Genomic DNA, 26,462 nt, shown 5'->3' with positions numbered 1-26,462 from the left:
AGATCCTACCGGTTTAGCGAACAGCGAGCAGAAACCGACCTCCACCCTTCTGAATGGCGTGACATATGACATTCTCCATGATGGAAAATGATATGGCGTTGATACCAGGTAGTCGGACATATAAAGAGGAAGATTCGTCGCTGTGTTCATAATACCAAAACATCGCAAACAATCAATTCTATATCATCTATTCTTGAGACCATCTCAGCCTTCATTATCACCACAACTATGCCTTCCTTGACCAAGTACAAGGCCGCAGCCGTCAACGCTGAGCCCGGCTGGTTCGACCTCGAGGAGTCCGTCAAGAGAACTATCCACTGGATTAACGAAGCCGGCGAAGCAGGCTGCAAGCTGATTGCTTTCCCCGAACTATGTAAGTTTAGTCAACCGTTGAGGAAGAAGCGATTCTCAACCGTAGAACATGTTCTAATGAATTTGGGAAAACTAGGGATCCCTGGCTACCCTTACTGGGCTTGGAAGACCAACTACCAGGAAAGCCTACCTCTCCTCAAGAAGTACAGAGAGAACAGTCTCCCCTCCGACTCGGATGAGATGCGTCGCATCCGCGAGGCGGCCCGCGCCAACAAGATCTACGTCTCGCTGGGCTACTCCGAGCTTGACCTTGCCAGTCTCTACACCACTCAGGTTCTCATTTCCCCGACGGGTGATGTCATCAACCACCGCCGCAAGATCCGCGCCACTCACGTTGAGAGGCTGATCTTCGGCGACGGCACCGGCGACACGACTGAGGCGGTCACCCAGACTGATATTGGCCGCGTCGGCCACCTCAACTGCTGGGAGAACATGAACCCGTTCATGAAGGCATTCGGTGCCTCGCGTGGCGAACAGGTCCACGTTGCCGCCTGGCCGCTGTACCCTGGAAAGGAGACCCTTCGGTACCCGGACCCGTACACCAATGTTGCGGAAGCGAATGCTGATGTAATAAACCTCATGCCTGCTGATTGACTGTCAATGTTTTTGTTTGTCCGACGCTAACATGTGGATGTATAGCTCGTGACGCCTGCGTATGCCATCGAAACCGGCACGTTCACCCTGGCGCCGTGGCAGACCATCACGGCCGAGGGTATCAAGTTGAACACGCCTCCCGGAAAGGAACTCGAGGACCCGCACATCTATAACGGAAATGGTCGCATTTTCGGTCCCGATGGCCAGAACCTTGTCCCCCACCCAGACAAGGACTTCCAGGGTCTGCTCTACGTGGACGTAAGTTTTGTTCTTCGTTTTGTTCTGCCACAGTGGTTGTTCGCTGACATTACCCGTTTAGATTGACCTGAATGAGTGCCATCTCACCAAGTCTCTCGCTGACTTTGTAAGTTTCTTCACGATCCATCTTCCGCTAGTCGGAGTTAAACTAATGCAGGAAAAGGGCGGTCACTATATGCGCCCGGATTTGATCCGACTGCTGGTGGATACCAACCGGAAGGACCTGGTGGTTCAGGAGGATCGTGTGAATGGGGGGGTCGAATATACTCGAACTGTAGACCGAGTTGGTCTCTCGACGCCTTTGGAGCCTGTCACCCCCTCGGCTGAACAGAATTAAGACCGACTACTTATAGATCATTAAGGTCGTCTCCTCTCTATTAGTATACTTTAGATAGTATTGCAAATATAACTTCAACTTGTACATATACTTCGGTGCCTATTTTGTTTCAATTCTCGGCTATTTAAATGTTTATTTTTATTTTTATTTTGTCGCTACCCTTTGCTTACTTCTGCTACTACTCTTACTTTTTTTTTTTATTTTATCTTTATTTTATCTTTTTTTCTCTATCATTTATCTACAAGTCGTGCCGACACTAACCACGTCCTGACCCGTAATCAAGTGTTAAGCCAGAATCACACACACACAGTGGGGCAGCCTGCATGACTCGCCATGCTTTCTATCAACCCACCCATGTCCATTAGAAATCCCATATCCCTTCGGAGATCTGGCAAGGATCGTGCCACTCCGATGGGGCAATTCCCTTGGTGGGTCTAGGCAACATGCGAATCAGAACTATAGGGTCCTCAAAGTCGGGATCTGACACAAAACCCGCCTTGCAGATACAACGTTTTGGCGGGGTTTGCTCCCGCCGGGATCTGCTGAACCAGGGTCCCATCGGGCTTTGGGCCCGGTTCGTGAATGGCGTGCGACACTTTTTTTCCGGCGCCGGTGTCTGGTCGTTTTTATAGATTTTTATTTCATGTTATCTTTGTTTGGTGATTCTTTATACCAGGTATATTTAGCAAATGTTTTCCCGACGCCCAAAATGAGTTCTTTCGAAGAAAAGGAGAACAGTAGTGCAGCTGCCGCAGGCCGCAAATTTGCTATGCCGCCGGTTAAAGTGGCATGTCTGTCTTGGTAATATAACCATCTGAATAACAATTCTTCGCGACTTTACAGTCATGAGTTGACAGAGACTAACTTGGGCTATCAGTCGATCACGGCGCATTCGCTGCGATGGGCAAGAAAAATGCTCCAACTGCGTTGCCAAAGACAGGCCGTGTCTCTACGTCCCTAGTAACCGGGGGGGGCCGCGCAATTGCCAGAATCGCAAACGGAGGAAGACCGGCGACACGCCACCTTCTCCGATGTCGCTGTCGGATATCGTAGTATCCAGTGAGGACGACGGTATCCAGCAGTTATCTGGTTTGGACGCTGCGTTGACCGGATGGGGATCCGACGAAGATGGTATTACTCCCCCCGCATGCCGTATACTTCGTATGAACTAACCAACGGTAAGTAGATCTGTATAGCCAGTTAGTGAGTATGAGCGAGCCCGGAGCTGGACTCCGGAGCGTGGACAGCTCTATAGAGGAAGTGGGACAGATCTTCGATTGTATCTTCTCTACAGATGAGTCGCATGCCCCTTCTGAGCCAGAACAACCAGTCTCGGACATGGTACAGGTATACGGGAGCAACGAGGACATGTAAGTGCCATATCATGAGCAACAAACGAAACCACTTCCAATTTCCTCCATTAATGCTTGCCAGAATCGATGCCTACTACGTCTTTATCCACATCTACTACCCGATCCTGCCACCTCCAGAACGCCTCCCCGTCACCAACCGCCCCCTTAACGTCAAGTCTCCGTTCCAACCCACCAGTCCCTTGAGTCTCGCCATAGCCGCTCTCTTGGTGCTCATCCCCCGTCCCGACGTAAAGCAGGCCTCAGAAGCGGAATACACCAAGCTCCGTAGAGATCTCGCGCAGAGCTTTGCGCAGTCTGCTTTGGACGCTGTTGAGCAGGATCTGGAACTCCTCGACTCGTCGTCTGACCCGTCCAAGGCTCTTTCTGAAGGAGCGCCGCAACTGAATCGACCGCCTCTACATTCGAAACTGCCTGTTTCGCTGGAAGCCGTGCTAGCACTAGTTCTCCTAAGCACGTATGAGTATGCGCAGCGCGGCAATATACGGAAGTTGTGTAATCGCGCTGGTCAGGCTCTTACGGCTGCCATGAGCGTGTCGCTGCATGAGATGGTCGAGGAGGATGAGTTTTCCGAGGCGAGGAAGAGGGCTTGGTGGATGACGGTATGTCTCCGTTACTTTCTCTGTTATTATATTGTTTTGGGTGTATTTTCGACGGTAGTGCTGACATATTTTTAGTACATCACGGTTTGCCAAGGATCCATAGTCAGCGGAGTGGTATGTATACTTATCTCTTGCACATTCAAAATACTCACAATTTATAGCCTGCTGCGATCAATGTGTACGATCCTCGATTCGTGACGCCATATCCCAAGGTTTGTAGAGTTCTCTGCCAAACTGGATTGCGTTAACCGGGAAAAGGGATGGAAACTACTTATCGAAGCGCAACAAACGATCTTAGAAGCAACAACGTTCGTCCACGATCTCAACGAAACAGCCAAATCGCGCTTCCAAGCCTCGTGGATCCCCAGTCGCATGACGCAACTCGATGCCCAAATCACCCAGCTCCTGCTCATGTGCAGAGAATGCACCTCGTTAACGCCCAACACCCTCGTTCCGATCACAGATTCCCCAGATCAGCTCGCCCTACAATCAATACGTCACATTGCCGAAATCAAACTTCATAGGTCCGTCTCTCCTCCCTCTCACCATTGATCCGATCCTGCGCACATGCCACTAACGCACGGGAAAATAGTTCAAGGATCAAAATCCACCGCTTCTGCGCCTTCAGCGACATCCCCATCTTCCGCAGACGCCACTGCGATCTCGACTCCACAGCCAGCCCTAGCCCACAATGTTGCGGTCTCGCAACACCAACCACCTCCACAGAGCACGCCTCCGCTTCCTCTCCAGGCAGCGCATCCCTAGCCTCCTCCACAGCAGCAGCAACACCACCACCACCCCTAGGATTCCCCTTCTCCTCGCACGAATCCTCCAAAATGTGTCTCCAAGCCGCTCTCAACATTGTCCGCCTCCTCGACAACCTCCCCTACCCAAACCCAGACAGCACCGTCCCGCTTACGTCCCCGCCTTATATGTCCGCCAGCTCCCGCGTCGAGATCCCCCGCACGATGCCGACCTTCGCGTGCTGCGTCATGCAGGCTAGCTACGCTATGCTGATGGTGTATATGAAGGCTCGGCCGATGCACTCAAACGGAGCAGACGCGTTGGACTCGTCTAAGGGTCGTGCCTGGATTGGACTTGTGAATGAGTTGCAGCAGAATTTGCGGGTCGTTTCGAAGACTTTGGCTAATTATGCTATTGCGTCGGAGGCGCTCCGTGGCATGAAAGGTATGGGCTTCCCTCTCATCTCCAGTCCTTGTCGTTTTCAGTTTGGGAATTTGTTGCTGATGGGAAATGTAGATGAGGTCTCGCATTGGGTATTTCTGGACGGTTGATGATTTGTCGACCATTGATTGAACGCGCTATTTGCGCGGGACTTGGTTAGCAGGTTTGTATATTATTATCATTATGTGTTCAGCGATCTGTTTCGGGTCTGTTTCTGCAATGTCTGGGGGAAATTATGAATATTATGAGACACGGCCAATTTTACCACGCACGTGAAGTTGCATAATTGCAGAAATACCCAGAAGGGATGATTTACTTTGGGAATATTTACGAGTCATGAATTTTTTTACTATGTTTGTTCTCATCCTGTATCGAACTACCGACTCCATCGAAAGATAGTTTGATCAGTCTATCACTGTACTAGCCATCTATAACTCACACATCCACAACCCCCACCGGGGAGGCGGGGGGAGCCTAGAACAACCACAATCCCCACTCAAGCCATGTGCAGGACACAGCGCATGCACTAAGCAGACACAAACAACACATAGCACGTTCAATGTGATAGACATGCCGATCCAAGCTAGCCAAACTCAATGGTACGATCTCGGGATCCCGGGATCTGAACAAACCCCTGCCGCGCGCAACATCCGCTGGCTGGCCAGATGCGCCGCATCAACTAAGTCCCGCTTGTTTGCAAACCCCTCTTGCACCAATAACGTGTCATCTGTCTGTTGTGGAGCAAAAGCCGTTTGCTTGACTGCGCGGGCTTTGGACCTGATTTCCAGTATTGCATTGATTGAGCGGGTGGAGTCCATCTGCGACGATCAGGACCGGCCGAGAGGCGTGGCTTGTGGCCTGAGGCAGAGATGGCTAGGTGCCTGAGGAACAAGGATTCAATGATTGCTGCGCTTATCGTTATCAGGACCCCGCCTTTTTCCCCCTCCATACTAGCTGGGATAATCGGGATGTTGTTATGATGGCGCTAAGGGATTTGCGATGGTGCTTCCTTTCTAGCGTCCGGTAGAAATTGTCAAATCACTGCGCGTGTTAAGCCTGTTCAATCTGATTTCTGCTCCATGATGTCCATCACAAACAGCTTCCCTACCCCGGCTGCTCCCAAGGAAGTCGACGTCCTTGTGGTGGGAGCGGGGCTCAGCGGGCTGCGCGCAGCCTTGGACGTCCAGGCAGCTGGGCTGTCCTGTATTGTCGTTGAAGCCATTGATCGCGTTGGCGGCAAGACGCTCTCTGTGCCCTCGAAGCTCAACGGTCCTGGGGTCAACGATATTGGCGCGGCGTGGATCAACGATACGTCACAAAGTGAGATGTACGGCTTGCTTAGGAAGTACGGTCTCCATGGAGAGATTCAGAGGGCTGAGGGAATGAGTCTGTCGCTGACTGCGGAGGGGGTCATTACGCACCCTTATGGTACCTTGCCAGTAGGAATTCCACGGAGAGTTAATTGCTTGTTGGCGCGCTGACACGCTTGCGTTGATTACAGTTAGATGAACACGATCAATTCTTGGTGGCTTCGGTCCTCCAAACTATCCAAGGCCTGGTAGATCAGATTGACCTGGAGGACCCAGCGGCTGGCTCGATCGGGACAGAGCTGGACGGTATGTCCGCGAGCGAATACTGCAGCAAGACATTCCAGTCTGATTTAGTGGTTGGCATCGTGGATACGGTCACCCAATCTTTGCTCGGGGTCGAAGCGGCTTCGATCAGCATGCTGAGCTTTGTGCACTACATCAAGATAGCCACCGGGGTCGATGCTGCCTTGTCTGACGGAAAGAATGGAGGGCAGTATCTCCGGGTTCGAGAGGGTAACTCAACGCTTACCAATTTATCTTCATTCCGCTGATTGGAGTAACAAATCAAGGAACGCAGAGTTTCTCGCGAAAGATGGCGGAAACACTCAATCCAGGTACACTGTTCCTCTCAGCGCCAGTGACATCTATCGAGCAATCCTCACATACACGCATCTGCACGGTCCGCACATCGTCTCCCACAAACAGTACCTTCCACGCCAAGAAAGTCATCCTCTCGATACCAACTCCACTGTACCACAAGATCTCCTTCGATCCTCCTCTGCCAGAAGACAAGGCGCGCCTGGCAAGCAACAACATCCTGGGATACTACAGTAAAATGATATACGTATTTGACCAACCCTGGTGGCGCACAGCCGGCCTCTCCGGCGTCATGGAGACCGACCTAGGACCAATCCTCTTCTCACGCGACACTAGCATCCCCGACGACGACCAATGGTCCATCACCTGTTTTATCGTGGGCAAGCGTGGCCGGGAATGGTCGCTGCTGTCGGCTTCCGAGCGACGTAGAACCGCGTGGGACCAGTTTCGCACTACTTTCGAGAGCGCTTCAGGACTCTCCGGGGAACTCAATGTCCCTGAACCTATCAATGTTCTGGAGGTCGAGTGGTCCAAGCAGGAGTTTTTTGGCGGTGCGCCTTGTCCTGTTTCGCCGCCAGGTCTGCTCTCTTCTGTGGACGCCGCGGCTGCTCGGTGTCCGTTTAAGGGTGTTCATTTTGTGGGAACGGAAACCGCGTTTCTGTGGAGGGGATATATGGAGGGGGCGGTGCGTTCGGGGTTTAGAGGTGCGAAGGAGGTTATTGATCTTTTGAACGGGTAGTGACTGGGGTTGCCTTCTTGAGGACAACCTCACTTCTTCAGTTACTATCCTGTAAATTGCAGGAGACTTCCATGGGCGGTTCTCGTAATGATCGCATCGACAATGATGCCAATGGACGCTAGCAAGTGGAGTTACAATGTAAGCAATGAATAAATCTATTCAGTAAAAGTTAATACGCACAACGCAGAACAATCTGCCCTGGTGTGTGCTGCGCAACTGTTCCCCACCTCGTAGCTTCCTAAACTCGCCGGCAGCAGGAGCAATATAAGTTTACTGCGGGACATAACAATCTCATATCCAAGAGTTGGCCGGTTGGATTAGTTGGTCATATCGTTTCGTTAACACCGAAAAGGTCGCCAGTTCGAACCTGGCACTGGTCACTTATTTTTTGCTTTTGGCTGCTCCGGTCGACGACACGCTTCTGTTTTTCTGTTTTTTTGTTCCTTCTACGGAGTACGGGGTGCTTCATCTGTCCTTTCCTTGGTTCCTTTCTTTCTGCACACTACTCCCTCGTATCCGGATGCCCCGTCGGCCGAGATTATGCCATGCTGATTGGTAACATGTTCGACACCTGAGAATCTAGCCAGTGATTACCCCGCGTCGTCTTCTAGGCAACGGTTCTAGAGCGCGTTGAGAAGCTCATGCAATTCCAAAGGGGCTTCTGAGGGGAAAAGGCGATCTAAATCATCCAAAACACAATGCGTAGGGTTTCAGATGGCATTGTTGTCATTTCCGGCAGTTATTTACAGTAATAGGGACCTTGGTCAAGCTACAAGAGCTGTGATAAATCTCCTAGCTATCATCTGACGCAACACAGCAGTGGTAATGGATCCGATGCTCAATTGCATGCCTGTTAGGGCTGGCAACATGTTACCCTAGACTTTCGCCGTTAGTGATACGTGATGTTTCACCTTGGTTTTTTCAGTACTCAAGGAAGTGAGGAGTGGTCTTGTTAGTTATTCTTTATTATAATAACATCTTATCTTATAGTTCTGTCAAAATCTCTAGCACGGCCCTTTCCAATGATATACGAGGTCATTTCTTCACACCCGATTAGGAAGGGCTGCGGGGTTCTACGGACTGGGCCCGCCCCAACACCCCGGAACAACTCATGCACCGTATGCAATCATACCACTACTCCTATATATACCCATTGACTAGTCCAAGTAAATATCAAGCTCGCATTGTCTAACGCACACTCCCTACAATCCACCCATTCCAAACCCAGCAACATCGCTCCTCCGCATCCAACGCGCCACGATGCCATCTCCAGCATCCCCATCGCCCGTCCATGCCCCGCAGCATGTCCAGGATCTCCTCACTAAGCTACACAAGCAATCCACGGACCAAGAGCTTGCAATCTCCCAAACCAACAAGGTCATCTCGTCAACAGTCATCGGCGACCTCGAGGACAAGTCCTCCAACCGCAATGCGAAAGCAGAATTCGACAACATGATGCGCGACAAGTTCATCGCGCTCGACGAAGACAAGTGCCAATTCGTCTATCAGTTGATTACCGCTATGGGCGCGACGAATGTCGTCGAGGCTGGGACCAGTTTCGGCGTCTCCACCATCTACCTGGCGCTTGCTGTTGCGCAGAATAAGGCGCACACGGGCAAGTCTGGGGTGGTCATTGCCACTGAGAATGAGAGCGAGAAGGCGAAGGTCGCTAGAGGGTATTGGGCGGAGTGTGGAAAGGATGTGGAAAGCCAGATTGAGCTGCGGGAGGGGAACATTCTCGAGACGCTGAAGGGGAACATGCCGCAGGTGGATCTGCTTCTTTTGGATAGTGAGTGATGACTTCAGTCTTCTCTTTTGGGGGGTTTCGGTCTGTAGATACCGCTGGTATGTGCAGGGCTAACTTGGATTGAACCAGTCTGGACTGCCATTGCTCTTCCCACGCTCAAGACGGTTCTACCGCATCTTCGAGCTGGCGCTGTCGTTCTCACCGATAACACTGTCTCCGCGGCGGCGGGATATGCAGATCTGCTGGCTTATATGAGGGATCCGGATAATGGCTTCCGCAATATGACCCTCCCTTTTTCAAATGGCTTTGAGATGAGCGTGTATTTGCCTAGTTTGGCTTCGGAGAAGCACTTCCAAGATATTTGACTTTCGAACATAGGGTTGGTACACCCTTACATTGTCTGGTTTCTGGCAACGGCTTGTCGAATGAATATAGTCCAAACAGACTGATGATTATATTCTACAGTTGCTTGACTGTGTTGTTTCTTATGGCTTGGACCAATATTTGGAATATATAGCAGGCGAAAAAAGAAATCCTTCGATGATCTTTAGGCCATAGACTGTGATATATCCTTACCAGGCAGGAGTACAATAGAAGGCCATCCGTCAGCAAAATGGCAAGTCAACATGTAAAAGAGAAAGGGCTCCAGCATAATAATAGTGAGTATATTAAGCCTGTGACTACACATATTAGCACGACTCTATATCTCGAGCCCGATTTCTTGTCATGATTAGACATAAAGAGAATCGTTTGAAGACAAGTATATTATCCAACATCTTCCACGAATAAATGAAAGATTTTTGATCTTTTTGTAGTACACATAAACACCCCACCATGGTGGATCGTCTATGCATTCATGTTATGCAATTCATGGTGAAATTTATCACAGGATGATACTTGTTGCAAGGCATTTTCCCTCAAACCCTTCATCTGTAGCGTGTCAATAAATGCTCCATTATCTACGACTTGAAGCAAACACAGCGCATGCCATCTTGGATATCTGTTATTGAAATTCAGCTTCTTATCATCTATAGACTCTCCCATCCAACCAAAATCTAATATAATATGATGGTCTTATTATCGAACAACGCCGCGCAATGCTTCAGAGGAGGAAGCTCATCGAGGTCCTCACCTCGCCGATTGACCTCACCAAGTCCAATCTAGCTATCAACGCCACCTCGTTTTCCTTTGCCTGATTATCGCCGAATGCTCTCCTTTCTTTTTCTCCTGTGTAATCTCATTACGACGGATGGATTCAGTGACCCCTCCGAGCTGTTAATTCTCAGGAGTGAGGCTCAAGAGGAACCGCATCGTGTCCAATAAGGATATTGGCTTCGATTATAATCATGCCGCCTACCAGTCTTCCTTATATAGAGAGGTGTAGGACAGGTTCAAGTAACATACGTGAGCTCCATAGCAGCAATATATCAGAGCAATGGCATCAGGAAACGCCAGTGCGAATCAAAACTTCATCTGGGGATGGGTCTCCGGATCCGAGACCAGAGGCACTCTTGACATCGTCTGGAGCTGCGTCTGTACCATCTTTTTGTGCAGCTGGTCGTGTCTCTGTCTCAAAATCCCCACCTCCATCACCGGGCACTTTGGATACCTCGAATACAAAATACACTGGCAACTGTTCACCATCCTCTTCCCCGAAGTCACGGTTGCCATCGCCGCAGAACAGTGGGAGTCGGCAAATCAGTCGGTGGAACATTTTCGCAGCTCGGGCACGGGGCTCGTTGATCCAGAAGCCATGCATTTCTTGCCGATGTGGGTGGAATCAGGATCAAGGCGCCGGACCTCGACGAGCCGCTTGCGGTGACCAGCTACCAGCTAGATTGGCTGGTCGAGCGTCAGCATCTCCCAATGCCGGACATCACCTTGGCCATGGTCGATGATAAAGACCGGAACGATGGGTTTGCTCGTGCAGCCACCTTGGTGCAAATCGTCTGGTTCTAAGTGCAGTGCGTCGGCCGGTGGATCCAAGACATTGGGCTCACGACTTTGGAGCTGACGACCGTGGCGTTCATCTTGTGCACGCTCCACACGTTTTTCTTTTGGTTCGACAAGCCGCAGGACGTCGAGGTACCAATTGATTTCCAAACAACGAGCCTCATATCTGAGATTCTCGCAAGACGGCAGCCAAATGACCAGATCTCCAGCCCTAGAGCTTGTCTTGGTGCGGTACAGCCCCCTCCCGATCCGAGGAGCCTGACCACGCCCTTCTGGTTTGGGGTGGGCGCCGTGTTCAACACCAATACCAGATCAAGCCCAGGGTCCACATGGCGCTTCGAAAACAGCCAAACAACGCCCCCCAAGGGTATCACCACGCCACAAATGCTGTACGGGATCTTGTTCGAATTGGCTTACTTCGGGATGCACCTGGTGGGATGGATCCTTGTCTTCCCCACCACCGCCGAGCGGGTTCCCTGGGCTACAGCCAGTCTCACCCTTCTCGGGTTGCTTCTTCTGTACCTCCTCGCATGGGCCATTGGCCAGCGAGTGGCACCCGCCGCAGCCCGGTTCTTCTTCCATCAAGACGCGACTACGATCATTGAGGTTGCGAGGCTGTTCCCCCGGTGGGCCCAGATTGCTATCCATGCGCCTGTCGTCGTCATCTACGTTCTCGCTCGAGGGTACATCCTCGTCGAGTCCTTTGTTAGCCTTCGGGCCTTACCGAAAGACTTGTATCAATCAGTCCAATGGTCTGACTATATGCCTCACATCTAGCCAAGAGGCTCGTAAAGGGGAGTTTCCTCCACCGCCACCGACCCGATCAATCACAGTTCGCCTGCAAGGGAATCACACGGGTGGGGAAAGCGTGAGATACTTGCTCAGGGGCATGTCCGATCAAAAGTGTCATGTCCACAGAACTATTGATTCGTTGCAGAGGGATCCGTCAATGTTGGAAAAGTCACGGGAATGCGTGTTTGTTGGGGTCTAACCGGATCCAGCTAGATCACGTGGCTGTAGTGCATTGCCTAAATAAGTTAATGTCGATCTCTCCCCCATCCACCAATCAGGAAAGGTCTCTCGGGTTCTCGAGTCCGCTTGGGTGGATTTTCTTTGACTTCCAACTCTCCATGCTGGTCATTCTTCCCCAGGTCACTCTCTTACTTTTCTTGGAGAACGGTCGGGATGTTAGCCCAACACCGACAGGCGGTTGGCCAAATTGCTGCCAAAGTCCGACAATTCTATGACCGCAAAGAGCCTTTTCGGATTTCTCATGGCTCCACCAACAGCACTCGACCGCGTCGCCCGGGGCACGCGCTCGACATCAGCAAGCTGGCCAATGTCCTAGAGGTCAATGCAAAGGCGCGGACCGCGCTGGTCGAGCCGAATGTCCCTATGGATCGCCTGGTCGCGTCCACTTTGAAGTACGGGCTGGTGCCGCCCGTGGTCATGGAGTTCCCCGGCATCACTGTCGGCGGCGGGTACGCTGGCACGGCGGGGGAAAGCAGCTCGTTTCGCCACGGGTTCTTCAATGATACGATCAACTCTGTGGAGATGATTCTGGCGAATGGCGAGATCACCCGGGCGTCCCCGACGGAGAACTCAGATCTCTTCTACGGGGCCGCTGGTGCCGTGGGCAGCTTGGGGATCACTACCATGGTGGAGCTGCAGCTGATCGAGGCCAAGAAATACGTCAAGGCGACCTATCATCGAAAGGGCAGTGTGGCTGAGGCGATCAAGGATATCCAGGCGGAGACGACCAATGATGCGTACGATTATGTGGACGGGATGCTTTTCTCAAAAGAACACGGTGTGGTGGTCACGGGGGAGATGACCAACGAGAAGCCTGACGACACCAATCTGCAGACCTTCAGCGATCCCTGGGATCCGTGGTTCTATCTCCACGTCAAGGACAGAACCAATGCCAGCCCTTCCCCCGTCACCGAATTCATCCCGCTGGCCGAGTACCTCTTCCGCTATGACCGAGGCGGCTTCTGGGTCGGCGCGTCCGCGTTTGACTACTTCAAATTCCCCTTCAACCAGTATACCCGGTGGTGGCTCGATGACTTCTTGCACACGCGCATGCTGTACAAGGCACTCCATGCCAGCGGAGAATCCAGCCGCTACATCGTGCAGGACCTGGCGTTCCCCTATTCGACGGCCGAGCAGTTTATCAACAAGGCCACCGACTCCTTCGGCATCTGGCCCCTGTGGCTGTGCCCGCTGCGCCAGACGCCCCCGCCCACGATGCACCCCCACACGGGCGAGGTCGAAGCCGACGGCAGCCCGAAGCCCATGCTCAATGTCGGGCTTTGGGGCTGGGGCCCGACGGATCCCAACACCTTTATCTCTGCTAACCGTGAGCTCGAGCATCAGATCCGGAGCCACGGGGGCATGAAATGGCTGTACGCTCACACCTACTACCCGGAGAACGAGTTCTGGAGCATGTTCGATCGCCCGTGGTACGACGCGCTGCGGGAAAAATACTCGGCTACCAGTCTGCCCAGTGTCTATGACAAGGTCAAGATCGATACGCAACGGACCCGTCAGGAGAGCAACTCATCGTGGGGGAGCTGGCTGCGGTCCCAGTGGCCTTTTGGTGGCATGTATGGGATCCGGAAGGCGATCCAAAGTAAAGAGTATATGCATCATAGAGAAACGCCTTGGAAGGGGATAAACGAGCGCGATCCCAACTCATCTTAGGTCAGGTCTTGTTGTAAATAGATTCGTCGAATGTATATAGACTAATGCATCATAGTCAATAGGCATATGTCTGACTATATTATTTTCTGGGGCAGCCGAGTTTGGCTCTATGAGCTCTACCTGGGATTTTTACCTCCGAGGGCTCTGTGAGGACCACGTCGGCCTAGCAACATCAGTAAGGTGTTTGCGTCGGTTTATCGATTTCCTATTCAGTAAGTTCCACGATGATTGATCGGCAACCTGCATAGTCGGCCTTCCCTATTCCGTACTCCGTAGGTTCCACCCAGTTTATCATGTCATCATGATAGTGGACAGGCTCCTCAAGCTTACGAATTTAAGTAATACTTATATACCCGGTCAAGGGAACCTCGCGGCTCTTGAAACACAAACATCTCCTATCCTATACTAACACTTGTTTTCGATATGGTCAACCTCAAACTTCTCGCTCTGGCGAGTGCTGTTGGGGCTGTCGGTTCAGCCACCCCCTCGATCCGATGGACGGACTGCCCTGAGAGCCCCTCGGATCAATTTCGATGCACCAACCATACAGTCCCACTGGACTGGGCCAACCCCCATGGGCGGAAGATCAACCTGGGGATGGCTATGATGCCAGCAACCAACAAGTCGCAGCGCATCGGCTATCTCCTGTTCAACCCAGGCGGACCTGGCAACGCAGCAACCACTGATCTGATGACGAACTCCGACATCTGGGAGCACAGCAAACTCCACCAGTATTTCGACATCGTCGCCCTCGACCCGCGCGGCACAGGCCAAAGCACTCCCATCCAATGCGATCCCCACGCCTGGAACGTCCGTGTCCCCGAGTTCCCGCGCACGCCCGCCCAGTACCACGAAATGACCCAAGCATACAGGGCCATGGGTCAGAGCTGCGCCAAAAAGAGCGGCGACCTACTCAACTTCGTCGACACAGCGAGCGTAGCCAAAGACTTCGAAGCCGTTCGCGTCGCCCTCGGAGACGAAAAGCTCACCTATCTCGGCTTCTCGTACGGCACCCAGCTCGGCTCCCAGTACCTCGAGCTCTTCCCCGACAATGTCCGCGCCGCTGTCCTCGACGGCGTCCTCGACCACTCCCAGCCCGAGATCTACGCCTGGGAGTCAGAAGCCCTCGGCTACGAAGTCACCCTAAACCGGTTCCTCCACTGGTGCGCCACCGACCGGTCCTGCGCCCTACACAACACCACCCGGCTCCCCGCCAAGTTCGACTCCTTCATCGACCGCGCCAACCGCGCCCCCATCCCTGCCCCCAGCTGCTCCGATTTCTCCTCCGACAACTACCCCTGCCGCTCCAACGCCACCGGCCACGAGATCCTCCGCAACCTTCAAGCAGCCCTTATCTTCCCATACGACGACACCCCGGAGTACGGCCCCGGCTGGGCCGCCGCGTCGGCCTCCCTGCGCGACGCCATGTTTCACAACGACTCAAGCTCCTTCTCCTACCCCGTCTACAGCGAACAATCCAACTCTGACTTCAGCTACGTCTCCATCGTCTGCCAGGACTGGCTGCGCGCGCAGTGGTCCGCAGATGACTTTTTCTTCAAGGTCCTCGCCGGCGAGGCTATGACCCCGCACACCCGCGGCCAGGGCGAATTCTGGTACCTCCAGGCGAAGTGTCTGCATTGGCCTGCGCCTGTCACGAACCCGCCGCGTGAGTTGACGTCTGCGTTTGCAAATAGGACGCTCGACACGCCTGTTCTCTTGACGAATGCGCTTTATGATCCTGAGACGCCGTTCCAGTGGGCTCTTTCCGTGAAGAGACAGTTTGGCGATCGTAACGCCGTGTTGGTTGCGAGGAATGGGAGTGGGCATTTGAGTTACTTCCATAAGGGGGATACGAGGGATGCGATTGATGACTATTTGATTGGGTTGAAGGTGCCGAAGAGTGGGACTGTTTTGCAGTCTTAGCCTGGCATAGTGAGATGTATTGATCGTACGGCTCAACGTAGCATACTATTAATTGGTGGAAAACAGAAGCCTGTGCATTGCATTTAGAGATAGCCTGATTGTATACTTGCTTTTTATACTGCTCTACATTGGCTAGATGCTATATATTAGATTTTACTGACCGCTTGGATGTATACTATCCTCTAATAGCAATTCTACATATGTGTATACCGTCCGGGGCCAACAATTCAATCCGTGTCTACTCAGGCCCCAACAATCCCGCCCGTCCCTCACATGGCATCACTACCATTCGACCCAGACGCAGGCGCTTAATGTAAAAGATCGTCATAGTGAGCGAACCTATTAGTAGCTCATACGCAAACCCACCTCAGCGCGTAGATGTATATCATCACGTGCCAATGGGACCCCGCAATCGTATTTGATAGCCTGAGACCCCAGCCTTGCCCTGATATCTAGCTAGGTATTTCTCAGGGGCATAGCTTATCTATGTATTTCTTGAACTGCGTTCCAAGAAACCTAGGCAATTGACCGAGCTCATCGTGCAAGGACCACAAACCATGCTGTGCACAACCTGCCGCCAGATCTTCTCCGGTTTTTTCAGCCAGAGGACGTCAGCCCACCACATCTACCTTCAGAAGCTTGAACAAGCAGCTCTTGACAATTGCTACATATGTCAGGTGTTGTGGCGTACGGCTTCTGACCAGCCACCCCGGTTGTCCGGAAAGTTTGAAAATCCAAAGTCTAAGCCAATTTCAAAGTACTGCTTTAGCCGCAAGTCTGCCGATGGGAGTGAGATCTTGGAGCTGGAGTTTGTGGTTGACAGAAATGGAGTTGAGGATGGAGGGAGCTGTGTGGTTTTCTGTTTGCAGAGCATGAATGGTAAGATTGGACTGCGAGTGTGCGGGTTCTTGTTCGTGGGCAATGTATTAACGTATACTTAGACGCCGACAGTATTGATGTCAATGTGTCTTCGAGTGCCCATACTTGGGAATCCAGCGTGCAGAACGCGTCGAAATGGCTGTCTGAGTGCTTGGATGGTCACGACAGATGCCGTATGTCGCCATTGTCGGGCTATACTCCCACACGGCTCATCCAGATCGGATCGCCGTCTGCCGACAAGATTCGTCTACTGCTCCACCCCAGTGAGCAAGGAATTGTGTTGCGATATGCAACTCTCAGTCATTGCTGGGGGGCTTCGCAGGCCTCTGAGTTCTCTTCGTTGACTTCGGCTTCAAGGGACGTCTTAGAAGAGGGCGTCAGTATCTCGGATCTAGATCCAGTGTTTCAAGATGCTATATACACAGCTCGATCTCTGGGCCTCCACTTCCTCTGGATGGATTCCCTATGCATATTCCAAGACTCCATTGCAGACTGGCACAAAGAGGCGCCTCTCATGAGTCACGTATACGGAGGTGCAGTCTTGAATATAGCAGCGAGCGTAGCAGAAAAAAACGAAGCCAGCTGTTTTCCGGAAAGGGACCTATCGTTAATTCAGCCGTGCGTTATAGAGCCTTCTTGGGATAATTTTGAAAATGATGTCTACAATATCTACTACACCGGATTCTGGGACGACACATTCGAAAGCCTTCCTTTGATGGAACGGGCGTGGGTTACGCAGGAACTACTACTGGCGCCACGGGTCCTTCATTTGACTGGATCGCAGCTGTTCTGGGAATGCTACGAGTTAAACGCGTGCGAAGCATATCCGGGTGGCTTGCCACCAAACCTTCCAGAGAGGTGGATGATGAGAGACACTTTGTGGACCATACTGCACAGTGCGAGGCGTGGACCGGAATCCAGGGTGATGACCGCAGTGCCTGAAATACGAGACGCTATGAGAGAAAGCTGGGCGAACATTGTGGAGGTCTACACGGCGTGTCAATTGACATATCAATCAGACAAACTTATGGCTCTATCTGGGTTTTCGAGGGTCATGGAACGGGCGCTCCACGACAAATACTGCGCTGGGTTGTGGAGGTCAACCCTTATTACTGACTTGTTTTGGCTCGGTCCATGCAATGGACTAGAACTCTGCCCGAGACCTAGCCCCTACCGCGCACCGTCGTGGTCATGGGCAAGTCTAGATGGTCGTGTCTCTTTACCATCTGCATACAACGAACAGTACGAGGATCTCGAGCCATTGGTCGACATAATCAGCTGTGAAGTTCAAACCGCCACGCAAGATCCCTTTGGGGCCGTTACAGGTGGACTTCTGAGGCTTTCTGGATCCCTTACAACTATCGAACTTCGTTCAAGAACTGATGGCGGGTGGCTGGTTTTCTTCGATGGCACTTGGTGGAAAGATGGAGGGGGTCTTTTCATCAGTGTCGACTGTGCTCCTACGACAGATCAGCTTCATTGTCTTCCGCTTTACCTTGATACACACCAGTCACCAGAATGGAACGTGGCTTGTCTTCTGCTTGAACCTGCTGAGAAAACAAGTGGTCAGTTTAGACGGGTGGGTGTTCTGAATGCTTTCTCCAAGGCACTGGGCATGGATGTATGGACGAAATTTGAGGATCAAAAGAAGGCAAGTTGGTTCGAGTACGAGTCTATGAGCAAGGATGGAAGATACGAGATATCTATTCTATGAGACTCATGTAGGATTCTCTTTGTGGGGTTAGATCTTCTCAAGGCCCCTACGCCAATCCGTTGGCCAACGTTTGGTATAGGGTTTAACCTGACTGACATCCCAACATATATATCTTAAACTATCCCGTGTCTGTCCAGCCAGGCCTCCCAATTCTCCTTATATAGTTAAACAACTCCAGAACCAATTTCACAAGCAGATAAACAGCGAGCTTATAATACTCCCATGCTAAAGTATAATGTCTTTTATTTTTTTCCTTTTCTTCCTTTTCTGGTATCTTTCCGAAGTTCATGTTACTACGATATATACCACTGGGGTACTTCATGATGATAGTAAATCTCCATCTTAAGACCCGAACAACTCAAGCTGCAATTGCATTCATTATGATCGACGATTGTCACATTAGCTCCAAGTGTATATATGTAGAGGCTTATCAGTCTGTCTAAGTCATTCATATCTGTTCGGTTTTTTATACTTCAGCCATCATCACATGATACATAATTAAGTATATGTTTAGTAATACGGTTCATTAAGTGACGCTCCATTGCATAATCCAACTTCACATCAAACAATTTGCAGCTCACCAGCATCATCTTCCCTCGCATTCCTGTATTCTTCTCATGAGGTCAATTAATAGCTCATTTCTACTTCACAAAAACCACGCTCAGTACCAATACCCCGCCATTCAGTCGATTGCTCGCAACCAACCCCCGATCTGCACCTCCGCAGCTCCTCCGGCCCCGATGCGAGCGTAACCCACCTCAGCTTTATCCCACACCTCCTCCCACCACCGCAACCCACCAGGATCGCCAGGAAGAATAAAACATAACAAAATGGCCCACTCCAAACGCAACACCTCGCTCCCCCACTTCACCTCCTACGAACGAGGCCTCCTCCGCTCAACATGGGGCACCCAACGCGGCGTCATCGGCCGCGACTCCTTCCTCCCGTTCGGCTCCTGTCGCCTCTGCCTGCGCCCCGCGCGCGCCCCCGTCGTCGCCTGCGCCACCAATGGCGACCTCTTCTGCCGCGAGTGCGCCATCAGCGATCTGCTTGCCCAGCGCCAGGAGATTAAGCGGTTGGGGAAGGAGCGCGCGGACGCGAAGCAGCGGCTTGCGGAGGATGAGGAGCATACGCTGGAGGAGGCGAGGCAGCGTGAGTTGCGCGAGTTTGAGCTCGTTAGTATGGGGTTGGGTGGTTCGGGTGGGACGCGGCAGAATGAGAATCATAAGAAGAGGAAGGCGGGGGATGATGGGGCGGCTGAGGAGGCGGCGTTGGCGGCGTTTAAGAAGAGGGAGGTTGTTGTTGGTGGGAAGAGGAAGAAGGTGTTTGAGTTGGATGAGGGGGAGATGAGGAGGATTGCGCGCGAGGAGCAGGAGCGGTTGACGAGGGAGTTGAAGAAGGAGAAGGTTAGTCCTTTTTTTTTTTTCCTGGACGATGAGGAGGAGAAGGGAGAATTTGGCTAATGGTGATAATGACAGCTGGACGAGAGCAAATCGGCCCTGCCCTCCTTTTGGGTTCCCTCGCTCACGCCCTCCACTGACCCGAACGAGATCGCCGCCAACAAGACCGTCAAACTGAACCCCATCTGCCCTGCGTCGACCGACGACAACAAGCACAGCTACTCGCTCAAGTCCCTCGTCGAGGTGCATTTCACCGAGGAGAAGGCCTCCGACGGTTCCCCGTCGAGGGTCTGTCCGAGTTGTAAAAAGACGCTGACCAACGGGCTCAAGGCTTTCTGTATGTATCTGCTCACTTCTTGTGACTTATTATTTGGAGGATGTGCTAACGTGATGTGTGTAGTAACCAAACCCTGCGGCCACGTCATGTGCTCGCCCTGCGTCTCGAAATTCATGACACCTCACGACGCACCCGACCCTCATGCCACCAAGGAGGAGCAGGCGCAGACGGCGGCGCTGCATGGCCGGATCCTTTGCTACGTTTGCGAGACGGATATCACCCCTCGGGACTCGAATGGGGAGGCTGCCGACGGCAGCAAAAAGAAGAAGAAGAAGAGCAAGGACAAGGAGGGGATTCAGCCTGGGCTGGTGGAGATTAGCTGCGAGGGGACGGGCTATGCTGGTGGTGGGGGTAATGTCGCAGTCAAGAAGGGCGTGGCGTTTCAATGTTGATGTATATACTTCTATGGTTGTTTGGGAGTTGGGCTTCTATTGTATATCTGGCTGACTGGTTGGGACCGGAGTTTGTCGATGTTTTCATTTCGTTTGTACAGTTTAGGTGGGATTTATCTAGATCTATGTCTGCAATGCTGAAAATGCTATCATGCCCCTCGCTGGCGTTCCAGCCACTGATGGTCTATGATCAAAGCTCGTAAATACAAAACCCGGCACGTGCGGCCTGAAGAGCGCCTGGACTATAAACATGATACACCCAAGGGAAGTAGGAAGCAAAAAAGAAAAATACACAGGCGATCGGCACCCATCAAGAACCACGTCCTCTCATCATATATAACATGATTAAGACCGCTTGGCCGCGTTGTTGAATTCGCGCACCACGATCTCACACTTGATCTCCTGGCACAGACGCTTGCGCCGGCTGGGTTCCAGGCGAGCGGCGAACTCGAGGCCACTGGCGCGCTCGACGACCTCGACGGGGACCTCGAACTCGGACAGACGCCTGTCGTTGGAGATGCGGGCGTTGGGGAGCACGAAGGCGCCGAGGGCGACCTTGCCGGCGGCGGCGGCGGGTCCCTCCTCGGCGTAGATGACCTTGTAGAAGTGGGTGGGGACGGCGACGTTGGGCGGGTTCCCGATCATCTCGTAAGAGACGCGCCACTTGCCGTCGGGGTCGCGGTGCGGCAGGTACAGCGGGCCCGTCACGATGCGCACCGACGGGTAGCGCTTGGCGAGGTTGCGGCAGAAGTCCTCAAAGTGCGCCCAGTAGTCGCGGTTGAAGCCCTCGCCCACCTGCGGGCACATGTTGGACAGCGCGAAGGTGCCGTCCATGGCCTGCTGCGACCACTTGGCGTCCGCCGCCGGCACCTGGTGGCCCCGGTCGTAGCCCGAGCGGAAGTAGTCGGCCAGCTTGGCGCGGAAGGCCGGCGGGATGGTCGTGTCTTCGAAGAAGGTGCTGTGTTTGCGATCCGCGTTTTTGAGCGCCAGGGAGGCCGGCGTGATGTGTTCTGCGACCCAGGCGGGGTTCCGCGTGCGACGGTCATATGCGCCCGCGAGCGGTGCCGAGCTCAGCAGGTCGGCGACGGGGCCCGGGAAGCCATATTGGTAAATGCCGTGCGGGTCGACGGGGCCACCGGGGGGTTTGGAGGCAAGGGAGGGCGGTGTCGGGGTGGTCGCGGGCACATTTGACGTAGTTGTCGCCGACGGAGGAGGAGGAGGAGGAGACAGTTTCTGAGCTTGCTGCTGAGGCCGGGGAGAGTAGAGCAGGGCAGTCAGACCGGCGCCCGTAGCCGCACTGGCGGCGGCGATGGCCGCGACGGTGGCTTTGGACATGGACAGGATGTCGGTAGATGAGTATAACCGGAGAAGAAGAGAAAATCGAAAGGAATGGGAGAGAAAAGGAGGAGAGGAGGAAGAGGAAAAGGTGAGGAGGAGCAAGAGGGGAAGAAGAAGAAGAGATGAGGAGAGTCGGAGGTGAAGAGGAGAAAGTTCGGGGAAGAAAATGCGGATGGCAGTGAGGCCTGAGGCGGAGAACACAGGATTCTACACAATCAAACCATACGATAGACGACGGTGAGGATATACTATCTACTTCAATAGGAGCTTTCATACAATTCTATGGTGGAATTCCACCAGCGAAATCAAATATCCAAATCTATAAATCAAGAGTTTAGAGTAAACAAATAGTGAACCATGCACGTATACATGGATAGATTATGTAATCACACCGTTGGCAGTTATGCACTCCAGACCGATTTCTCCAATTCTCGAGATAAATCAAACAACACTGATAACAATTATAACTAATGGTATATACGGTAGATAGCATCGGCTATTCGAATACCCCTTACATCTATTCTATACAAATGATATAATCGAGAGTAGTACGGTGTGTTGGATGACTCCGACCCGCATGATATCATCCACAAGGTCCTTCCGTCTCCCAACGCGGCAACGCTCGCTCTTCGTCGCCTTCACTTCCACTTCTCTTCTCTTCTCCTTCTTACTTCTCCCTCAGTCTTCTTGCACCCCTCTTTCCGTCCTTCTGTATCCGCTCACCAGCTGTTTCCGCAGCATAGATTCACCCACCCCGTCATGGCGCCTAGCAATGATACCCGGGGTTGGGTTATGAGCACCGTCTCGGGCATCGGTCAGTGATTTCCTCTCTACTTGCCTCTTCGGGCCTCGAGAATGAAGTCAATCAGCCAAGAGGATCGTGCAATGCTAGGAATGTGTCACTAATGCGAAACCATTCAACAACAGCCTGTGTCTTGGGTGCCTCCCTGGTATGTGCGGATGTGCTGTTACGCCGCTTCTCGCATCAGAAGAATTTTCAGATCGTCAACAACAATGGCTTCCTATCGGCCTCTCTCTGCTTGAGCGCCGGAGTCCTGGTAGGCGTGGACCTTCTGGATCGCCGTGATCTCCAATTAATAGCCCTCGACAGCTCTTTACCTCGCTCTACAGCATGCTCCCCACCTCCAACAAATATCTGATTCGAGCGGGGTTCTCCCCCTCCGCCGCCGCCTTCTTCCTGATCGGCCTCTTCCTGGCCGGTGTTGTCATCATTCGCGTCCTGTCCGCCTTCCTTCATAAATACATCCCCTCCCACGTCGTCGATTGCGACCATACCCATGAGCCACACGCGAACGAGGATCCCGGACACGGACATGGCCACCACCCCCACCCCCACCCCCACACACACCACTCTTCCGAGCACACCCCCCTCCTCGCACCCGCGCACAAATCGACCACCGGGGTCGTCGCACCGCCTCACGCGCACGAGGAGATGCCTTCAAGAGCCTTCCGTCAGGAACCTTGGCGGATGCGCCTGGTAAAACAAGTCCGCGGCCTCGTGGGTGGGGTCAAGGCCCACTGTGATGAGGATGGCCCGTGTTATGGCTTTTCCCAGGCGTGCGGCCATGAATGCGCCAAAACGATCCTGGATCCCACGGCGGACGTCGAGAACGGCCGTCCGTCCGTGATACACTCGCGCAGTCTTCCGGCGCGACCGGTCGCCGCCCCACTGGACGCTCACAACGCCGAGATCCCCGCATTGACCTGGGTGCCCCCGGAGCCCAGCTCGTCGGCCTCCTCCCATATCGGACTGGACGGCACAGCCGACCCGGACCTCGCCGCCAAGTCGACGGGCCCCGCGACCGCTCAGCATCACCACCACGTTCCGCAAAACGCCTTTCTGTCCATCGGCTTGCAGACCTCAATAGCCATTGCGCTTCACAAGCTACCGGAAGGCTTTATCACCTACGCCACCAACCACGCCAGTCCGCAGCTCGGCGCAACGGTCTTCCTCGCCCTGTTCATCCACAACATCAGCGAAGGTTTCGCCATGGCATTGCCCCTCTATCTGGCCCTCCAGTCCCGCGGCAAAGCCATGTTCTGGTCCAGCCTCCTGGGTGGGATCAGTCAGCCCGCGGGAGCCGGCTTGGCCGCCCTGTGGATCTGGACCACCCAGCGAGCCGCGCCGGGGGAGTCTGCGCCGGACCCTTCCTGGGGCGTGTACGGGGGCATGTTCGCCGCCACGGCCGGCGTCATGACCTCAGTGGGCTTGCAGCTGTTCAGCGAGGGACTGGGACTGACCCACCACGGCGGAATGTGCATCGGGTTCGCGATTGGTGGAATGGGTTTGATGGGATTGAGTTTCGCCCTGACTGCATGAGTATTGTTATCTTCTAGCGTTCGATACGATTTTCCTGCGAGGCCTTCCTCCGAACGACTATATTTAGCTTGCATCGTACGCCGTGAACGTGATCTGGCATCCGGAATGGCTTGCATTTGGAGTTGGTTTACGGTCTGATCTTGTAACGAGTGACGAATGGTCTGGACATACAGATTTGCTTTCTTTCTTTCTTTTTTTCTTCAAGTTTGGGTTTGGAATCATTGCCTACTGGTGGGCATATCGGTTATTATACCACTAGTCATAGTAAATGCGATCATTGAGTTTCGTGAGCAGTTGGATACGTTGAATAAAAGTAACCGATTGGTGCAACCTGAGGTCTGTCCTGGAAAAAGCCCATCGGAGTGGCATACATCTCATAATCTATGATACAACTATACAAGCCCGTACTGTACAAACGCCATGAATGCAACTCCTAACCCCACATCCAAAACGAAAACCAAGGATTGAGTACCTAGGTTTATTTACCCTTAGCAGCAGCCTCCCGCTCCTTCTTCCGCGCCAGGAACCGCTCGCGCGCACTCGAGACATCGGTACCACTCTTGCGACTGCGACTGCGCTCCTCCAGCTCCTTCTGCTTCGCCGCTTCGGCCGCCGCCTCCTCCTGAGCTTGCTTCTCCAGCTGCGCCGCGATCATCTCCGTCTGGCGCGCGCGCTGGCCCGCACGACCCGACGCTGGCGCCCCGTCAACCCGCGCCTTGGCTGCCGGGCGGGCAGCTCCACCACCCGGCGCCGCCGAGGGCGCCGCCTTCGGTTTAGGCGCCACGTTGAGGCCCGCAGAGAGCAGCTGGCGCTTGTCCACCACGCTACCCTCATCATTGACAGCAACGCGAGCCCCACGCGCATTCAACTCGGCAGCCACCTGCGCCTCCGTCTTCTCCTTGCTCGCTTCCTTCCTAGCCTCTTCCTCCTCCTCCGTCCCAGCAACCCCCTCCTTCACCCTCTTAGCAGCCTCATCCGCCGCACGCATCGCAGCGGCATGCTCCTCCTCACCCCTCGACAACACATCGCGGTAAAAGCCCAACATCCCCACATCGCCGTTCTTCTTCCGCCGCTCGGCCTCCGCCCGCTCCTTCTCCGCCTCCTCCTGCTCCACCCGCCTCATCTCCTCCTGCTGCGCCTTGTAAGCGGCCGTCACGAACTTCTCCTTGTCCGCGAACTCGTCGCCCTCTGCCTCGCGCTCCTTCGCTAACATGCGGTCTCGCGCGCGCAGCTGGTCCCGCTTGCGCACTTCGGCGCTGCGGAGGAGGGAGGTCATGTAGCGTGGGACTTCTTCTTCGCCTTCTGCCCCGTCCTTCTTTTTGTTCTTTTGGGGCTTCGCGGCTTGGAGGCTGTCGTAGACGGCGTCGTAGGAGTAGATTGAGGGGTCGAGGTCTTCGGCTTGTTGCGCGTGTTTGCGGCTGCTGTGGAGGGCGGAGAGGTTGGTGTATTCTGCTGTGCTGGGTTTGCTGGGGTTTAGGCCGAATTGGACTCCGGTGTTTTTGTCGAGTTGTTCACTTGTGTTGTTGGTGTTATCGTCATCGTCGTCGTCGTCGGCGAAGATGGAGCTCTTGTTTAGTGGCTTCGCGCTGGGTTTGGCGGCCGCTTGTTGTCCGAATGGGATCTTGCGCTTTGCGGGTGGAGGCGCTGTGGATGGGGATTTGGTTGATGGGGCTGGTTGGACGGGTTCTTCTAGGCCCCCGATGCTGGTAATCTCTACTGCGTTGTCGCCGCTGCCTTTACTCTCTGCTGCTGCGTCTTCGTCCGAGTCGTCGTCGAAGATGGTCTTCTTGCGCTTTTGGCCTAGCGATGGCGGGGGTCGCGCCCCGGGGGGTTTCTTGCCGGGGAGGTTTAGTCCGAGGGATAATTTAGGAGGCATCTTCGTTCTTATTTGATGTTATATCTGGGTACACCTGTCGGGACCGAGTATGCAAGTTTGCGCGATGAGAGCGGACGGGTTCGTTCATCGAGACCGATGATTGGGGTGGTGTCACGTGTAAGCTCTATCTTATCACACGTGACGTATACTCCTATCTCCGCATCGTCCCAGCTGTTCCTCCGCCAAACGTTGGACCTCCGATTGACGCCGCAATATCGATCTATCTACGCGCCGCTACAGGACAGACATACGGAACAATGTCGTACTACTTTACCATCCTCTCCCCCACCGACGCCCCGCTGTTCAACATCGCCTTTGGCACGTCTAAGAGCGGCGGCGATGGCATTGCCCGCTTCCGCTTCCCTGACACCGCGCAGTACATGAACCAGTTTATTATCCACTCTAGTTTGGATATTGTTGAGGAGGCGCAGTGGATGAATGGGAATATGTATGTCCCTTTTCTCTTTACATATTGATATATATATATATATATAT

General features: G+C 53.3%; 14 protein-coding genes and 1 non-coding gene across 15 annotated transcripts; 13 read left to right on the top strand and 2 right to left on the bottom strand.

The window, feature by feature from the left end:
• Positions 1–15: 15 nt before the first annotated feature.
• BDW47DRAFT_105394 (carbon-nitrogen hydrolase family protein) lies at positions 16–1,597 on the top strand. The gene is made up of 5 exons (XM_024812555.1): positions 16–373; positions 449–939; positions 1,012–1,224; positions 1,286–1,330; positions 1,388–1,597. The coding sequence occupies exons 1-5, from the start codon at positions 229–231 to the stop codon at positions 1,559–1,561; spliced, it is 1,068 nt and encodes a 355-aa protein (XP_024672155.1). The 5' UTR covers positions 16–228; the 3' UTR covers positions 1,562–1,597.
• A 699-nt stretch (positions 1,598–2,296) lies between these two features.
• BDW47DRAFT_105392 (putative C6 finger domain protein) lies at positions 2,297–5,130 on the top strand. The gene is made up of 9 exons (XM_024812554.1): positions 2,297–2,362; positions 2,439–2,692; positions 2,748–2,931; positions 2,996–3,533; positions 3,609–3,647; positions 3,695–3,745; positions 3,792–4,057; positions 4,126–4,721; positions 4,794–5,130. Exons 1-9 carry the CDS (start codon positions 2,331–2,333, stop codon positions 4,826–4,828), a joined length of 1,995 nt encoding a protein of 664 aa, XP_024672154.1. The 5' UTR covers positions 2,297–2,330; the 3' UTR covers positions 4,829–5,130.
• A 332-nt stretch (positions 5,131–5,462) lies between these two features.
• On the top strand, positions 5,463–7,491 carry BDW47DRAFT_105390 (flavin monoamine oxidase family protein). The gene is made up of 3 exons (XM_024812553.1): positions 5,463–6,157; positions 6,220–6,541; positions 6,598–7,491. The coding sequence occupies exons 1-3, from the start codon at positions 5,798–5,800 to the stop codon at positions 7,362–7,364; spliced, it is 1,449 nt and encodes a 482-aa protein (XP_024672153.1). The 5' UTR covers positions 5,463–5,797; the 3' UTR covers positions 7,365–7,491.
• A 179-nt stretch (positions 7,492–7,670) lies between these two features.
• Positions 7,671–7,744, top strand: BDW47DRAFT_t81. The gene has a single exon. It is a non-coding gene; the product is annotated as a tRNA-Val (tRNA).
• A 721-nt stretch (positions 7,745–8,465) lies between these two features.
• BDW47DRAFT_105388 (O-methyltransferase) lies at positions 8,466–9,785 on the top strand. The gene is made up of 2 exons (XM_024812552.1): positions 8,466–9,153; positions 9,241–9,785. Exons 1-2 carry the CDS (start codon positions 8,625–8,627, stop codon positions 9,474–9,476), a joined length of 765 nt encoding a protein of 254 aa, XP_024672152.1. The 5' UTR covers positions 8,466–8,624; the 3' UTR covers positions 9,477–9,785.
• A 429-nt stretch (positions 9,786–10,214) lies between these two features.
• On the top strand, positions 10,215–11,278 carry BDW47DRAFT_29150 (uncharacterized protein). Its single transcript, XM_024818673.1, has one exon. It carries the CDS (start codon positions 10,458–10,460, stop codon positions 11,007–11,009), a length of 552 nt encoding a protein of 183 aa, XP_024672151.1. The 5' UTR covers positions 10,215–10,457; the 3' UTR covers positions 11,010–11,278.
• Positions 11,279–12,157: 879 nt separating this feature from the next.
• Positions 12,158–13,814, top strand: BDW47DRAFT_105386 (FAD-binding oxidoreductase). Its single transcript, XM_024812551.1, has one exon. The coding sequence runs from the start codon at positions 12,250–12,252 to the stop codon at positions 13,765–13,767; it is 1,518 nt and encodes a 505-aa protein (XP_024672150.1). The 5' UTR covers positions 12,158–12,249; the 3' UTR covers positions 13,768–13,814.
• A 186-nt stretch (positions 13,815–14,000) lies between these two features.
• On the top strand, positions 14,001–15,711 carry BDW47DRAFT_29145 (alpha/beta-hydrolase). Its single transcript, XM_024818672.1, has 2 exons — positions 14,001–14,039; positions 14,107–15,711. Exon 2 carries the CDS (start codon positions 14,191–14,193, stop codon positions 15,688–15,690), a length of 1,500 nt encoding a protein of 499 aa, XP_024672149.1. The 5' UTR covers positions 14,001–14,039; positions 14,107–14,190; the 3' UTR covers positions 15,691–15,711.
• Positions 15,712–16,247: 536 nt separating this feature from the next.
• BDW47DRAFT_131616 (HET domain-containing protein) lies at positions 16,248–18,283 on the top strand (the record flags this gene model as incomplete). Its single annotated transcript, XM_024817353.1, has 5 exons — positions 16,248–16,569; positions 16,632–17,811; positions 17,848–18,002; positions 18,039–18,094; positions 18,125–18,283. 5 exons carry the CDS (start codon positions 16,248–16,250, stop codon positions 18,281–18,283), a joined length of 1,872 nt encoding a protein of 623 aa, XP_024672148.1.
• Positions 18,284–18,856: 573 nt separating this feature from the next.
• On the top strand, positions 18,857–20,585 carry BDW47DRAFT_29140 (putative RING finger domain protein). Its single transcript, XM_024818670.1, has 3 exons — positions 18,857–19,689; positions 19,762–20,020; positions 20,084–20,585. Exons 1-3 carry the CDS (start codon positions 19,114–19,116, stop codon positions 20,410–20,412), a joined length of 1,164 nt encoding a protein of 387 aa, XP_024672147.1. The 5' UTR covers positions 18,857–19,113; the 3' UTR covers positions 20,413–20,585.
• On the bottom strand, positions 20,586–21,853 carry BDW47DRAFT_29141 (DNA/RNA non-specific endonuclease). The gene has a single exon (XM_024818671.1). It carries the CDS (start codon positions 21,745–21,747, stop codon positions 20,758–20,760), a length of 990 nt encoding a protein of 329 aa, XP_024672146.1. The 5' UTR covers positions 21,748–21,853; the 3' UTR covers positions 20,586–20,757.
• A 383-nt stretch (positions 21,854–22,236) lies between these two features.
• Positions 22,237–22,699, top strand: BDW47DRAFT_105383 (uncharacterized protein). The gene has a single exon (XM_024812550.1). It carries the CDS (start codon positions 22,313–22,315, stop codon positions 22,544–22,546), a length of 234 nt encoding a protein of 77 aa, XP_024672145.1. The 5' UTR covers positions 22,237–22,312; the 3' UTR covers positions 22,547–22,699.
• Positions 22,237–24,355, top strand: BDW47DRAFT_29138 (Zn(2+) transporter ZRT3). The gene is made up of 2 exons (XM_024818669.1): positions 22,237–22,808; positions 22,862–24,355. Exons 1-2 carry the CDS (start codon positions 22,656–22,658, stop codon positions 24,089–24,091), a joined length of 1,383 nt encoding a protein of 460 aa, XP_024672144.1. The 5' UTR covers positions 22,237–22,655; the 3' UTR covers positions 24,092–24,355.
• A 214-nt stretch (positions 24,356–24,569) lies between these two features.
• On the bottom strand, positions 24,570–25,967 carry BDW47DRAFT_125576 (splicing regulator NSRP1-like domain-containing protein; the record flags this gene model as incomplete). The annotated part of the gene is made up of 1 exon (XM_024816407.1): positions 24,570–25,967. One exon carries the CDS (start codon positions 25,965–25,967, stop codon positions 24,570–24,572), a length of 1,398 nt encoding a protein of 465 aa, XP_024672143.1.
• Positions 25,968–26,224: 257 nt separating this feature from the next.
• On the top strand, positions 26,225–26,415 carry BDW47DRAFT_125575 (uncharacterized protein; the record flags this gene model as incomplete). The annotated part of the gene is made up of 1 exon (XM_024816406.1): positions 26,225–26,415. A coding segment is annotated over one exon (191 nt), but the record flags the coding sequence as incomplete, so codon positions are not given.
• Positions 26,416–26,462: the final 47 nt, after the last annotated feature.

Source organism: Aspergillus candidus, assembly GCF_002847045.1.
Source record: "Aspergillus candidus strain CBS 102.13 unplaced genomic scaffold BDW47scaffold_21, whole genome shotgun sequence".
NCBI classification, from domain to species: domain Eukaryota; kingdom Fungi; phylum Ascomycota; class Eurotiomycetes; order Eurotiales; family Aspergillaceae; genus Aspergillus; species Aspergillus candidus.
Note: the sequence above shows the minus strand (reverse complement) of the source record. Positions and strands in the feature narration are given on the sequence as shown.